The 15,289-nt window shown below is 34.6% G+C and overlaps 1 protein-coding gene across 1 annotated transcript in view; it reads right to left on the bottom strand.

Annotated features, from left to right (window-relative positions):
• The window catches only part of LOC129226974 (uncharacterized), a 58,593-nt gene extending 50,067 nt beyond the window's left edge, over positions 1–8,526 (bottom strand). Inside the window, exon 1 of the mRNA XM_054861603.1 lies at positions 7,537–8,526. Within this exon, the coding sequence (XP_054717578.1) occupies positions 7,537–8,526 (990 nt within the window). The remainder of the gene's footprint in view (positions 1–7,536) is intronic.
• Positions 8,527–15,289: the final 6,763 nt, after the last annotated feature.

Below are 15,289 nucleotides of genomic sequence, written 5' to 3'. Positions count from 1 at the left end.
GCTTAGTATAGATATTAATTAAATATTATCAGGCAATGCACATATCTACAGCAAATGTATGTGCGCACAACATGTGCCTCTGTAATATCTATGCATATTCATTACAGGGTCAAGAATGAAAATACACCATTACCACTTACTTGCCTGTTTGGAACATTTAAAAATATTGATAGAAAATGGGAAGCTCGGGTAATTTTTATCTAAAATTATTCATAAGTGTGGAAATGTAGTTTACACAACATTGGGAATGTTTCAAATATTTGTAGGTTTTCCTAAAATTTTGTTGATCAAGTTGGTAAGTTAATTTAATTGTTTATTTTATTCTGATTATTTATTTCATTTGGTTGATTCTGAACTTGATTTTAGTAATTAGTAAATTATTGATAGTCACGCATTTGAAAAAGAAAACTGCTAGCTTTCAAACGAATTAAATCTTAGCATCTTTCTCTCTTCTTAAAATAACATATTTTTAAAAGTAAATTTCAAAAAAAAAAAAAAAATGCAGTAAATAAAACCAGTTTAGCAGGTTCCTTTGTTTTGTAAAATCAGTATTTTTAGTAATTGAGAGATTATTGTGTATTATATCAGATATTTCAAGGAAAAAATAATAAATTTGCTTTCATGAAAATTCCTACCTAATTTTTGTATGATTTGTTGAAAACCAGAAAATGTTCTTGAAATTTATTATTTCTGTTTTTTAGTTACAATAGTAGTTCAGCTCATTACATTTCGCTTTAATTTAATGTCTAACTGTAGTTCATGTGGTTGAAATTTTATTTTTCACAAAACACTAAATTTCGGTATTCTTGTGAAAAATGAATGTTTTTTCTACGAAATTGTAACTCATGAGTCATGGAAAGTTGCAATTAAAGTCATGGATTTCAAAACTCTAAATGTAGCACCTGCACTTGCATGATTTTCAGTGCCTCTGCATACATAAACACATGTGATTGCCCTACATTATTATTGTTTATCTTGTCTGATCTAAAAATTTGATAAAATTTAGGTTTATAATTAAAGGAAGTATATACCTTTAAATAACTTCTCCCTCCCTGCAATATAGTGCTCTATTTTCGCTAAAATTTGAATGATTAAACATCGCTCTTTGTAGTGACGCTACTGAAATATATACAGTGGTGTTCCCATAGGGTATACTTCATATATATGCTGTATACTCTCAAACATTGTTTAGACATATAATATCAAATTGCATAAATTTTCATATTATAATATACTATGTATATGATCACGTACAACAATTGTGGATAATGGATTACTGGAAGTATAACCTCAGAAAAATTGATGGTTACATCACTGAATATATATACAGTGGAGCTTCATAACTCGTCACCCCAAGGGAAATTAAAAACATGTTGATTTAAGTGGATGTCAACTTATTGAGGTTCCATAATTTTAATTCCTGAAGAGTTTCTGTATCACTTTTACTTACCAAGGTTGCAGAGTCAGAGACTGACAGATTTTAGGACAAAAGAGTCCGATTCAGGAGTCGAAGGTTTAAAATTTCAAGCGTCAGTTTTTTTCTTCCTAAGCCCGCAACTCTGCCACTGCTCGCGGAGTCGTAGTCTAAGGCTATGAAATTTCCCGAGTCAGAACCGGTAATTTTCCCTCCCTACACCACAGCCCTATCACTTTCTAATGCTTAACATTTACATCATGGAAACTAATTCCAGTATATGAATTTTCTTATTTTGAAAAGTACATAATAAATCCATAATTTTTGAAAAGAGATAATACAGATTCTTGTCAGTCAGGTCTGAATTCACACCCTTGAGGAACATGAAAACATGTCGACTGAAGCGGAAGTCAACTTACTGAGGTTCCATAATTGTAATTCCTAAACAGTTTCTGTATCACTTACCAGGGCTGCGGAGTCAATGACTGACATGTTTTGGGGCAAAGGAGTCAAAGTTTTAAAACTGCAAGAGTCTGAGTCGGTCATTTTCTCCCAAAACCTGCAACTCTGCCATTGCTAGTGGCGTCGTAGTCTAAGGATCTAAAATTCCCAGAGTCGGGGCCGGTCATTTTTTCCCTCTACTCTGAAGCCTTATCACTTACAAATGCTTAACATTCACGTTATGAAAGTTTATTCCAGTAAAAGAATTTTCTAATTTTAAAAAGTACATAATAAATTCGCCATTATTTTTTTTAAAGAGATAAAACAGATTCTTGTCAGCCACGTCTTAAGATAAAGTCCTGCTCATCCTTGTTTGAAAAACATGTCACAGTGCCACCTTTCTCTAGAAGACATTTATCTTACCTTAGCCTTTTAGAATTGCACTAACAGCACAGAGTGGTGGCTGACTCCCCTGGATAAAAATGGAATTCTCTAAAAGAACTTCCCAAAAAAGATTGACTGACCAAGAAATCACAGCGTAAGGTTCTGAGAAAAGGTCAGTATGAAAGAATGTTGAAAGAAAAAATTGTGGACTAGAATAGCAATTGGATGTTGACTTATAGGGGTTCCTGCAAATGTGCGTCAAGTTAGAGAGATTTTAACCCATTGAAATTAGCATTGAGCCAACCATAAGGAAAATAAATGTTGAGCTACCAGGTTAGTCGAGTTATCCGTAAGTCGAGTTTCCAAAGTTTCACTCTACATGAAACTAAAAGTTTGAAATATCTGGCAACTGTCCACATGAGACAGTGAAAGTCAACATTCTCTTATTTAAAGCTTTCACAGTAATATATATTTAAATGTGTTTAGGAATAAAGAAATTGTTGCACAATTAAGTCTCAGAAGTGTAGAGTTGATGCTAAATATCTCATATCAGAACAAAAAATTTATATTGTGTGTATTCTTATATATACTGCCAGCCCCGCTTAAACGGGTAACGGATAAACAAATACCCCAAATATGAATAAAACCTTTTGGAACCGAATACTTCCCCACTGAGGAAATGTCAAAGATCCTCGCTTAATCAAACAATATTGATCAGCTTTCACAATATTTTGCTAAGAAGTTTTTTTAAGTAATTTAAAAATTAATTACGTATGAACAATTATTCATGTAAAAATATTAAATTATATTTTATGCATACAACAGATGAGGTTGTAAGTTACATTTTTTTCCTTGCACCCTTCTAATATATATTTAAAATTATTATACCTATTATTTTGTTGTTCACTCAGCTTGTTTCAATATATTTTTACCAAAAACATTACTCTCATTATATAGTTATTGATTCATTATTATTACATTTTAAGACAAATGTTGTCAATTTGGTATGATAAAAAGTATTTCCCCGCTTAATCAAATAATATTTCTTGGAACTGACAGTATTCAATTAAGCAGGGCTGACAGTATATATGTTTTTAAAATCAGAGTAGAGCAAATATATATTATAATGTAAAAAAAAAAAATCAAGGTTATTACTATCTTCCCATTAAATTATATTCTTCCTACTCTGATTGGAAAAATATTCAGGTGCATACCACTTCTCAAATAGCCAATGAAATACTTTTCACAACAAAATTTTCAACAATATAACTAACTGTTCTTGAAGTAAAAGGGATTTCTGTTGTCAATTTCTGTGTGAAATATTTGACTTATGACCATTATCTTAAAAAAATTAGTACCATCTACAAGAAATAAAAAAGTGTATCCTATTCATAACACCAATGAATTAAAAACACATTGTATACGTTGTCCTACATCAGTACGGTGAACACATTTTAGTCTAAATTAAAAAATCTTATTTCAAGGTATCTGTTTTTGCCAAGCACAACGAAAAAAAAAAAAAAAACTCTAGGTTTATTCTTCTGAACTAATTTTAAATACTACATTCCAAGTTATTTCTGGTAGGAAATTTTTATCATGACAGCATCTCATGTATGTAGATTGAAATTTCAAATGCTTCTTAAGCTTTTATTTGGATGATCTACGCACATAATCAAATCTAGATTAAATACATTATCATTATGCAATTTTTAGGGAGTTTCAAATCATTTTGAACTATGTTTTAGCCGAAAGAGTTCTAAGATTTTCTTAATTACTGTATTTTTCGAAATAAATAAATAAATAAATAAAATTTTCTGAAAAAATTAATTTTTAAAGAAAATCTTCAGAAACGCCCACCTTCAGAAAATCTCAAGTTATTTGGCCCACTTTAAGCCTATATATTCTAAGAAAACCTTGAGAATAAAAATTTGAAGATTTTCTTCAGAGCTTTTTACAGAAAATCTACAGATCTTAAGTCTGTAGATTTTCTTAAGATTTAGGCTTAAAAGTGGGCCAAATACCTTCAGATTTTCTCAACTTCAGAACATTCTGCAGAAAATCTAGAGATCTTCAGTCTGTAGATTTTCTTAAGATGTAGGCTAATGAAGTGGGCCAAATACCTATAGATTTTCTCAACTTTTTTTTTTAAGTTTTTTTTTGAGATCCTTTCAAGTGGGGATACCTCCCCCCTTTGAGACTCTGGGAAGGGTCTCAAACATGTAACACTCATTATTTAAAAGATCCAGTCTTTTTGGTACTTTCACACACCTTCCAGATCTGGTATATTTTTCCAGAACAGTATCAGGATAACACTTTTTAACAGAAGTCTTCTGAACACCTTCCTTAGGATTTGATTCCATCACACTCATGGCTTTGTCGGAAATTGCAACCGCCTCATCATCAGTACGTATCTCCAATGGGTAAACACGTTCCACTGGACGAACAAAAATCCCATTTTGAGTTTTGAGCCTAACAGCGCGAACCCTTTTATCTCGTCCAGGAATCAATTCAATAATTTTCGCCAAAGGCCAAAACACGCGTTTTTTATTATCGTCGCCAATTAAAACAATTTCGCCAACTCTTGGCTCTCGGGTTGGCTTCTCATTGTGTTTTTGAATTAATTGGCCTAAATATTCTTTTCTGAAACGCTGTCTTAAATCAATGAACAGCTTATATCTATATCTTATTCTCCTTCTTAGACTTTGCACATCCACATGATCAATATCTGTAATATCCGAACTACAGTTTTCAATAAGCAACATTGCAAGTGTGAGAGGAATCAACTCCTGAGGGTTTTCTGACACATATGTTAGAGACTTTGAATTAATTACTAATTCACAATCACATATCAATGTGTTCAGCTCATCATAATTTAATAATGATTTGCCAAGACTTTGTTTTAGTAATTCATTAACAATACGAACCAACTTTGGAGGCAAAAGCGGTGCGTCCAGATTCAGATCAATAGTGGTAATTGTTAATATTTTTCTCTTCGCGTCTACTTCTTTTGGTCTCCAATCTACTTCACTTAATAGCCACTTTTCTGGCGACAACTTCAGCCAGGTCGGTAATTCCCACCGCTTGAAGTCAAAGAATTGTCTAGGGCTGAATTCTCGCGACAATACATCAGCTATATTCATTGTTCCAAAAATATGTTTCCACAACTCAGGCTGAATCAATTTCCATTTTTCTTGCAAAAGTCTAGCACCTATGCAGCAAGCGATAAGCTCTAACCGAGGAATACTCAGTGATTTTAGGGGATCTACTCTATATTTAGACCTAACGAGATATATTTCAACTTCAATTTCCACTACTGAACGATCGTAGACGCACGCCACGTAGGTTTCTTTAGAAGTATCCACAAATACATACAGTTCTGTTGTAGAATTGGTTATTATGTAGCATGGCAAAGTTACGTTATTTGACAATGCAATTTCCTGGAAACATTTCAAAAATTTATTTACAATATCAGGGGGTAGTTCTAAATCCCAGGAATGTTTTAACTTCCAAGCATCTTGCAGTATCAGTTTAGGAAGCAATGTAGCAGGGCTTAATAAGCCGATGGGATCAAAAATCTTTTGCACTTTAAATAAAATTAAACGCTTTATAATTTTTGTTTCACAAGTCAATGCTTCTATATTTATATTATACCTTAGAGTGTCATTATCCAAATTCCATAAAATTCCTAAAATAGACGCTTCCCCTAAATGCTTCGTAACATTTTCAGAAGCTACATTGCTTTCAAACACTCGCAAGTTAAAACATCCCTTTGACATAATAAGTTGCGATTGTTCGACGAACTTCGCTTCTTCTTCAGTATTATGAACCCCTGTTACACAATTGTCCACAAAGAAAGAACATTCCAACTTCTGTGCAATCTCATATTCAGGAGGGCTATATACCTTTTCAATACCTACACTCAACCCTATAGGATGCAACCTCAATCTATCAATATCAGGTATTAGTTCAATGAGGTTCATTCCTTTAAACAAGCATTCATTCAAAGAAGACTTACCTCTCTGGGATGCTGAAGCATCAAAAACAGGCCGAACTTTTGTGGTCTTACTATCTATTTTTATAACAGGCTTATGTGGTAGATAGTGGCACTTATTCTCTAATTCCGAATCTGGTACGCGCTCAATAATATTCAAGTTTTCCCATTCTTTGAATACATTTTGGTAATTCTCAAGCAAATTACTACATTTTGACTTAATAATTTTTTCGTTCCCTTTCCAGGCTAAATCCTTATTATCTGGTAAGCTCGAAAAATCATGCTTCCAAGGAAGCTCTACTTCATATCTTCCACAAGGAAGAATTTTCAATTAATCCTCAAATTCAGCTAAATGTTCTCCTATGCATGCTTTCTTATTAACATTGCAAGTGGGATCTGTTATTCCTATACTTTCAAGTTCCCACAATTCATTCAAAGGAATATTTTTAACATGCATCGATAATGTTTTGAAAACATTATCTTTCTCATTCGTGTTTTGCTTACCCATAACAGTCCACCCAAGCTTCATTTCTACGGCAGTAAGGCCGGAGTCTAAATCTACTGAACGTCCCGTCAGCAATTTTCCTAAAACATCTGCCCCTATTAAAAGATCAATTTCTTTAATTTTACAAAGGGAATCAGAAACTTCAATATTCTTTTTCTTTAATTCATTCAAAATATAAGGATTGCAAACTTTTGGTATAAAACTACAAATTTTCCTTTCAGAAAGAGCTTCAAAACTACAAGCAAAAGACCCTTTCAAACCCCTCACTTCAACAGTGAATATCTTATGCCGTTTTGGGTTCGTTTCCCTCCCCCCAAATAACGAGTGAATCAGTTTCTTCACGAAGTGGAGTTGCTTTCAGCTCAGACAAAACTTTCTGACTTACATAACTACTTTGACTACCAGAATCTGCCAAAGCCCGAATTATTTTTTCTCGATTATTACATTTAATCCGAACACACAGAGTTTGCAAAAATACAGTTTGAGTTTTATCAAAGTTAGAGAGAGAATTTTCAGACTTAGAAACTACATCTTTAGACTCACAATTTTTGTCTTCTAGCTTTGGACACATTACACAAAAATGCGGTTCCCCACAACCATTGCATTTTAACTCTCTTTTTACATTACAATATTTACTAATATGATTTGAATTAAAACATATAAAACAACGCCCTTTTTTAACAATATTTTTTGTTTTTCATTTACAGTCATCTTTTTTGCAATGAAACATCTTTTACTTGGATGACTTTTTCCACAAAAAATACAACTTTCAAATCGCTTACCCTTTTTCTCAGTACTTACTAACGCTGCAGCTGTCGCTAGGTCGCTTTCCTTCTCAGTTGTGGGCTCTCGTTTGCGCAAATTTGAGTTCGTGCCGAAGCCAGTTCTTGCGAGGCGAACCATTTCTTCTCCATTGACTTCTTGGCGAAGAAAGTTCATTAACTGCTCTAAAGTGCGACAGTTCTTATCTTCGGTTAAATCATGGTTACGGCTTCTTTCCCACGTCACTAAAATTTCTTCCGGCAGACAGCTCTCAACCAAAGGTGTCAAGAAATCTCCATACTTCTCTTTGGTCCGTCCAAGAGTTTCCAACGCACGAAGTTTTCCTTCCAATTCGTCATAGAGGGATGGAAGATCAGCTTTCCCCCGTCCTGCGGCAGCATTTTTCATAATTAATCTCAATAAATCTCGAACATATACTTGCACCAGCAGATCATCACGGCCAAATCTTTCCTTTAACTGCTGTATTGCTTTACTATAATTTTCTCCGGTAGCAGGGAAACTCAGCACTAATCTTTCTGCCTTCGAACCAGGTTCCATCGATTGAATTAAATATTGCATTTTATCTTCATTATCAATGCCCTTGTCCTCATGGATTTTCTTGAATTGGCTCCAAAAATTTAAAAATTCTCTTGCTTCGCCGTTAAACTTTTTAAGTTCTATCGTCGGAAGCTTAAAGTTGCGCTTACTAATGTTCCCATTACGCTGAACATTTTCAAACTTTAAATCAAGCAGAGAGCAAATTTGAATAAACTTGTCCCGATAATTTTCTGCTTCTTCACAATCTTTATAATAAGCCTCCTCGGCATTTTTATCTTTCAACAACAGCTCAGATATTATGCTCTGACAATCATCTAGCCGCTTGAATTTGTCAGAAATCTGATTTCTTAAAATTAAAAGTTCATCCGAACCAGTAATTTCCTTCAAAAGTTCAGCTTCAATTTTTTTCATACTGAGGGTAAAAGACGCCCTCAGTCCTTTTCTCTGAGCTTTCAATGTAGTTAAATCCATCTTCTTATACAAGTTCCAAGCACCCGTCCTGTCACGGACGCCAAAATTATGTTGAATACAAACTCAAATTCTAACAATGAGTTATTTTATCAGGACTGCATTACTTAATGCGTGGTGCTGGAATCCAAGAAGTTCACCTTTTCTTCATAAAAAAGACATTTATTTTGCTAAACTACCAGAAAACTACAGAGCCAAAAACATTTTGTGCATTACAGCACCATTTTTAAACTCCAACTGATTTTAATTTTATTTTTCAGTGTTCTAACGATGTCTCGTGCACACATCTATCATTCAATTGGACCTCTCTTCACTTCAGTTTCTAACACTTATAGTGGATATTCAGTGCGGACTCCTATTATTAGAAAGAATATACACTTGTAATTAGTGATTAATTGAACTTAATTAAAGTAATCTTTTCTAAGTATAGAGGGAAAATTCATTATTTAAAAAAGCACAAGATAGGTAATTTACAGTGCTCAACTTTATTTAGAATTTCATAAGTGTAAACTCAAATTGATCAGCCAGAAATCAATCGTAACCAAGCCATTAAAGTTCAAAATTGAGCATCGAATCGATTGAAACAGTGACACGTTGTTTTAGCTGGACAATTTTAATAATAGGTATTAGCATTTGTGTGGTTAAGTTTAGCATCTAGACCGCTTCGGCATTTAGTTTCGGGGACTGCAGCGATGGAAAACATGTATTCGTAATGGTTAAGTTGTGGCTAATGGAAGAATTTGATTTGCGGCGTTTAACAAGCAGTTGGATTTTCTCGGTTTCCAGCGGGAAGGGGGAGGGAGAGAGAGAGAAATTGGGTTAGTTAAGGTAGATTTTAAGTTGTAGTTAGAAGTTATGTCCATTTAACATTCATTTTGACGTTTCAACAGACGACGTGGCCATCTCGAAACAGAAACAGTGGGTGACCACCAATAAATGATCCTGCAGGATTTTCATCTTGAGATGTTGAGATGTAGCGCTGTACGGACATTTCTATGCTTTGACGGTGTTAACATATTTTACCAAGCGAAGGTCTCTTTGAAAGCACCACATTATTTTTCTTTGAAAAATCCTTCAAAACAAGAAAGCACTTCATCTTCCTCTTCTCGACAGATTCAGCCCTAACTGGATTTCATTTTTTGAAAGTACGTCCTCTTCATTTTCATGAATGATATCTGATAACTACAATAAGTTTGGCAAATCTTCATCATCGAAATCGCAAATGTTGGCCAGTTGGGGATTGTGTTTGACCAAAAGACCTAAGACGGAAATTTAGTAATCGTGAAGAGGCTTCCAACGAGATAACCACCTCACTTTTGTAAGAAGAAGCACAAAATGATGAAGGCTTTCAAATTCGCCACAAAGTATTGTGAAAAATCTTAAATTCAATAGCCGTGTCTCCACAGTTGGACCAATTATTCCTTTCATGAAGTTCTCACTACTTTTGCTCCCTTCAAATAATCTTGTGTGATTTTCAAACCCAAAAATTAATTATTTTACCAATTTCCAACGAAAATTTCTTGTTTTCAAATGAAAAAAGCGTTATTTTAATATCACTCACCATTTTAAATTTTCTTTTCTAAAGTTTACCGCGGACTCCTTCTAAAGCTCGGAGGACCCTCAAGGGGTCCTCGGAGCACAGTTAGGGAAGCCCTGCTCTATGATAAACTAACAATTCTTTTTTCCTTTTTTTTTTTTTTTTTTTTTTTTTTTTTTTTTTTTTTTTTTTTTTTTTTTGAGCTCTGTGAAAAACCAAACACACTATAAAAGTTAACCAAAATTGAAGTTAAGTAAATAATACTGGGTTCTAATTCAATGTTAAGCTGTTCTGCGGAGTCTCGCTGGCGATTTTTACAGTTGATGAAAATCCAAGACTTGGAAATGACCTAACATGCTTTGAGTGCAACAGGTAAAATATTCGACATTGATTTGATTCATTTTATTTGTTGAAGTTGAAGAAATGGATACATTTGAAGTTTATTTTTCCTCTTTATTCTAGGGTTGACCGAAGATTCTGCTCTCAGACAACTTACGATTTTCCAAATGCTTCGTCCAAACAATGAAAGGTAGATAATTTTTTCTATCATATTTTAATGTCTGAGTTTTATAAACTAATACATTAAACCTCTTGTGTCAGTGCTATTGCTCCAACAATGCACTTTTATTGCAATGATAAAGCCCGTACTACAACATGTGCTTGCCAGGGAACCACACTAAGAGCGCAATAATGAAAGTGATTCAAATAGGTAGCAATTGAAAGAGCATATTGCGATTTTTTGACGCATAAATCATTCGTCCACATGCCCTCCTCCCTATCGAGATCTTATATGATTAAAAACTGAGTGTATCTATGTACAGACTTTCTATGTATCTATGTCCGAGTTACTTCTCCCGAACGCCAGTGAACTGTCCATCGAACCAGGTATGATAGATGCGTAATTTTCCCGTCTTTATGTTTGGCTATTTAAAATAATCCTCCAATAATAATTAGCGGAGACATCAGTTAAAAACTATTAATTATAATACTCAGATTTCGGCATAAAATCCCTATTTTTCGAAGGCTTTCTAGCATTCAAATTATTATTCAGTGCTTCATTTCAACTTTCCATAACAATGCTTTTATTAAAATTTGTAGCGTGAAGAAAATCATTGAGACGAAAGATCTGTTGCCATTTTTTTCTCGAGTACGAAGAAATAAAATTCTGTCTTTTGCTTTAAACGCTTTGCCTGTAATCGGGGGATTTAAAATGTTTCCTTTTTGGTTATTTTTCCGCAATCTGCCGCAAAATTTTACTGATTTGTTTTTCTTTTCTTTTTTTTTTGTTCAAGCCTAATGATGAAATAAACATAGTAGTATCCGAAACAATTTCAGAATCTGAAGTCCTACGTCAGCTGTATGCAGTAAATATAAGCAATACTTAAATAGCACGGAATTTGCAGATGGTCATGAAGGAAAAGATGCTTTCACTGTAGCAAAACTGTAACAGATGTAAAAGCGCTAAAATGCAGAAATTCAACTCGAAAAAAAAAGCTTTTAATACCTACAATATTGTAGATAAACTGTCTCTGTTGAAGTACGGGCAAAAATTGTACATACATTACACCATCCTCAGTTCTTTGTTGAGTTCTGCGTCGTTTAACCTTAGTTTTGAGCGCAGCTGCACAAAGTTTTCGAATAGCACATTTCAAATCAAAAATTTTATACGCAATAAGTAGTTCATTTATGACACACCCAGGGTTGGCTTTCTGCTGGCAGAAACTAGTTTTCGCCGTGCCAGTGGCAGAAACTGGTTATAACCGGTAAAAACCGGCAGAAACTGGCAAAAACTTAAAAGAGTCTTTAATAACTTTAACTTTACTTAACTTTTAAAGTAATTGCTAAATGATATTCGTTTAAATAAACTGAGATATCAAACATCATTTCATCATTGTAAAAAATAAAATACTTTGCTAGTTTGTAGTAAGTTACCGCCCTAAAGCCAAGGCTAAGGCAGAAATACTTAAAATACACCGCCAGCTCAGTTATTCCATCCGGGGACTGCAGTTTCGTGCTTTTTAGCACTCATCAACCCCGAATAAGAATCACATGAGCTGGAGGCGAAAAATCTCTTGAAGGAGCCAAGAGAGCCAAACAAACTGGTAGCTAATGCAGAATTAGCAAACCAGATGAGCGACCGCAGCAATGGTGCAGTTCAACTCAAAGATTGATGGCAAAGCTAAGTATGGTAGTGCCCTTGATTTAGTTCAAAAAGGGAACTTTTCAATTGCAGATGCTCGTAATAAAGGACAAAAATCAGATGGGTTCTTAGGCAAGAAGAGTGACATACTGAACTAAATACAAGAAATTACTGATTGCAATTTGCTCGCTTTATATGCTTTATCTAAATTGCTTGTGATTGAAATTATCGCATGCTTCAAGAAGAAAGTGTCAGAATTTTACCTGCCAATATTATCCTAGATTTTGTATGTACCTAATGTCACAGCTTTACAAGATAAATAGGCCCCATTTCTCCAAACTTATTTTTCCAGTCAAATTTTTACCGTTCCCCAGTTACTAGATGGTGGACCAGTTTGAAAAAATATAAACAGATGGAAGTTTCACGAACATTGCTTGTTCTTTGATGCATTGCCTGCTAGCTCTTCTGTTGCAAGAATAGTCCTAAGTTCCTCATTTTTGCACATTAAATTGAGAAAACTGTTTGAATTTTCGAAACCACCTTTTCTAAGAGACAACTGCAGGGTCCAAACAGTGTAACATTTGTTGCTAAGTAACAATTGATTGGGCTTTAGTTAACAAATTAATTATTTTTTCCATGTATTTTCTACTGTGTGTCAATAATTAATTTTTTGTCATTTTGTGAGTTTTTACCAGTTTCTGCCGCAAATGTGGCAGAAACTGGTTTTTGCCATGCCAGTTTCTACCAGTGGTTTTAACCGCCTTGGCAGAAACTTGCCAACCCTGGACACACCACACATCTAAAAAGGCATCACATGGGATAAACTATATAATTCAGATAAAAATGGCGAAAACAAAATTTTTACTATTTGACAACATTCATTGTAAACTCAAAAAAAAAAAAAAAAAAAAAAAAATATATATATATATATATATATATATATATATATATATATATATATATATATATATATATATATATATATATATATATATATATATATATATATATATATATATATATATATATATATAATTAATTTGAATTTCTGGCATCTTGAATTCAAATTATGTTTTTCGCAATCACGAGCGTGTGTGTTTGTGTAGGCGCATGTATGCGGTTGCGTGTGTATGAGTGTATGTATGCATGTGTGTGCGTATTGTGTATGCAGTGCTGTGTGTGTACGCGCGCGCGTGTGTGTGTAGGCGTTCGTGTGTGTGTATGTAGGCATATGTGTTTGTGTCTGTGTGCAGGCATGAGTATGTGTGTGTTTGTGTCTGTGCGCAGGCATGAATGTGTGTATGTGTGTGTACGTGCGTGTATGTATGCGTGTATGTGTAGGACATGGATGCAACCTGGAGACGGTTTTCGCAAGAGGAGCAGCATTGTGAGGCCGGTCGACCCGACGGTGGTGCTGGCAGAGGATGCTGCCGGGAAAATAAAATGATAGCACATCAAAACAGTTTAATGAAAGCAATAAGCAATCGTGATTGCTCAAAAAAAAAAAAAAAAAAAAAGGCCAAAACTTTTACGCATTTGTAGCAAATGAAAGAGCTATACCACTCGCTTCAACATTTTTATGTGAGTTTAGTACCACCAATGGCACCTTTTCCGCGCAACTCATCATCAAAAACAGAAACATACTATTTTTACTAACTTTGGCTAAAAACATTAAAAAACAGCATTTGGTCAAAACTTCAATCCGAATGCGGCAGGTCAAGAAATTGTGCAAAAAAGTTCAAGATTTTTATGTGCACTTTCCTCCACCCCAATGGTACCTTTTCCGCACTATCCATCACCGAAATACAAAAAGAAAAAAAAAGTTTTCGGCCCACCTTACTGTATATTACTTTTCTGTGAAAAAAGAATGGATCATTTTTGCTAGTTTCTCTGAAAAAAATTCATTGATTAAAGAAAGAAAAACTGAAAAATTCGATAAAATTGAAAAAAAAAAAAAAAAAAAATAGAGGATCGGGCTTTTGAAATGTCCTCCCTTTGGTACTTAATCATTCTGCACCAACAATTTAATTTACCAAATTTTTAGAAGTGGGATTGTGCAATGCAATTCGTTTTCATCTTCCCCGGTATTTGTAATTACCTCAACAGACCTTACATAAAGTAATTGTAAATTCTGTCGAAAGGGAAAAATGAATAAGGCATTTAATAAAAGTGTCTTCCTGTAAAAAAAGAAGATTCTTTAAAAAGTCAAATAATCTGAAGTGTCTTTTCTTTTTTTATTTTCAGATGCATTCAACAGACATCTTCTAAGCCTAAAAAATTTGTTGTGGATGTTAGGTAAGTATTCATCAACACTCTCACATTTTTGAGCAATCACGATTGCTTGTTGTTCTCTTTGACTGTCTTGAATTCCTTTGATTTTATTTTCCCACCACCTCCCTCTCCCAGCACCACCGTCGCGTCGACCGGCCTCACGATGCTGCTCCTCTTGCGAAAAGTCTCCAGGTTGCGTCCATATCCTACACACACGCGCACACACACACACACACGCTTACACACACTCATGCCTGCGCACAGACACAAACACACACTCCTACACACACACACACACACACACATACACACACTCATGCCTGCACACAGACACAAACACACATTCACGCCTGCACACAAACACAAACACATATGCCTACATACACACACACACGCGCGCGCGTACACACATAGCACTGCATACATAACACGCACACACATGCATACGTAACACGCACACACATGCATACATAACACGCACACACATGTATACATACACACGCACACACATGTATACATTAGGACTCGACCGATGCATCGGCCTGGCCGATGCATCGGCGCCGATGGTTCAACAATTTAGCCATCGGCATTGCATCGGCGGCCGATGCTAAATTGCAAGAAACATCGGCCCATCGGCCTTAAAAACATCGAAAAGCCGATGGAATTGGCCGATGTTTTTTTTTTTCAAAGGACCTTTGATGTTTTACCTTTTAATACAAAGTAAAGGTTGTTTTCATATAAAATTGTTTACTAAATTTCAGTATGAATTTCTGTTTTAGTCACCCCTAAAAGAGTTTTTGATACTGCATTCAGGTACC

Source organism: Uloborus diversus, chromosome 7 (genome assembly GCF_026930045.1).
Source record: "Uloborus diversus isolate 005 chromosome 7, Udiv.v.3.1, whole genome shotgun sequence".
In the NCBI taxonomy this organism is placed as follows: Eukaryota; Metazoa; Arthropoda; class Arachnida; order Araneae; family Uloboridae; genus Uloborus; species Uloborus diversus.
The sequence above is the reverse complement of the archived record's forward strand: the minus strand, read 5'-3'. Positions and strand labels throughout refer to the sequence as shown.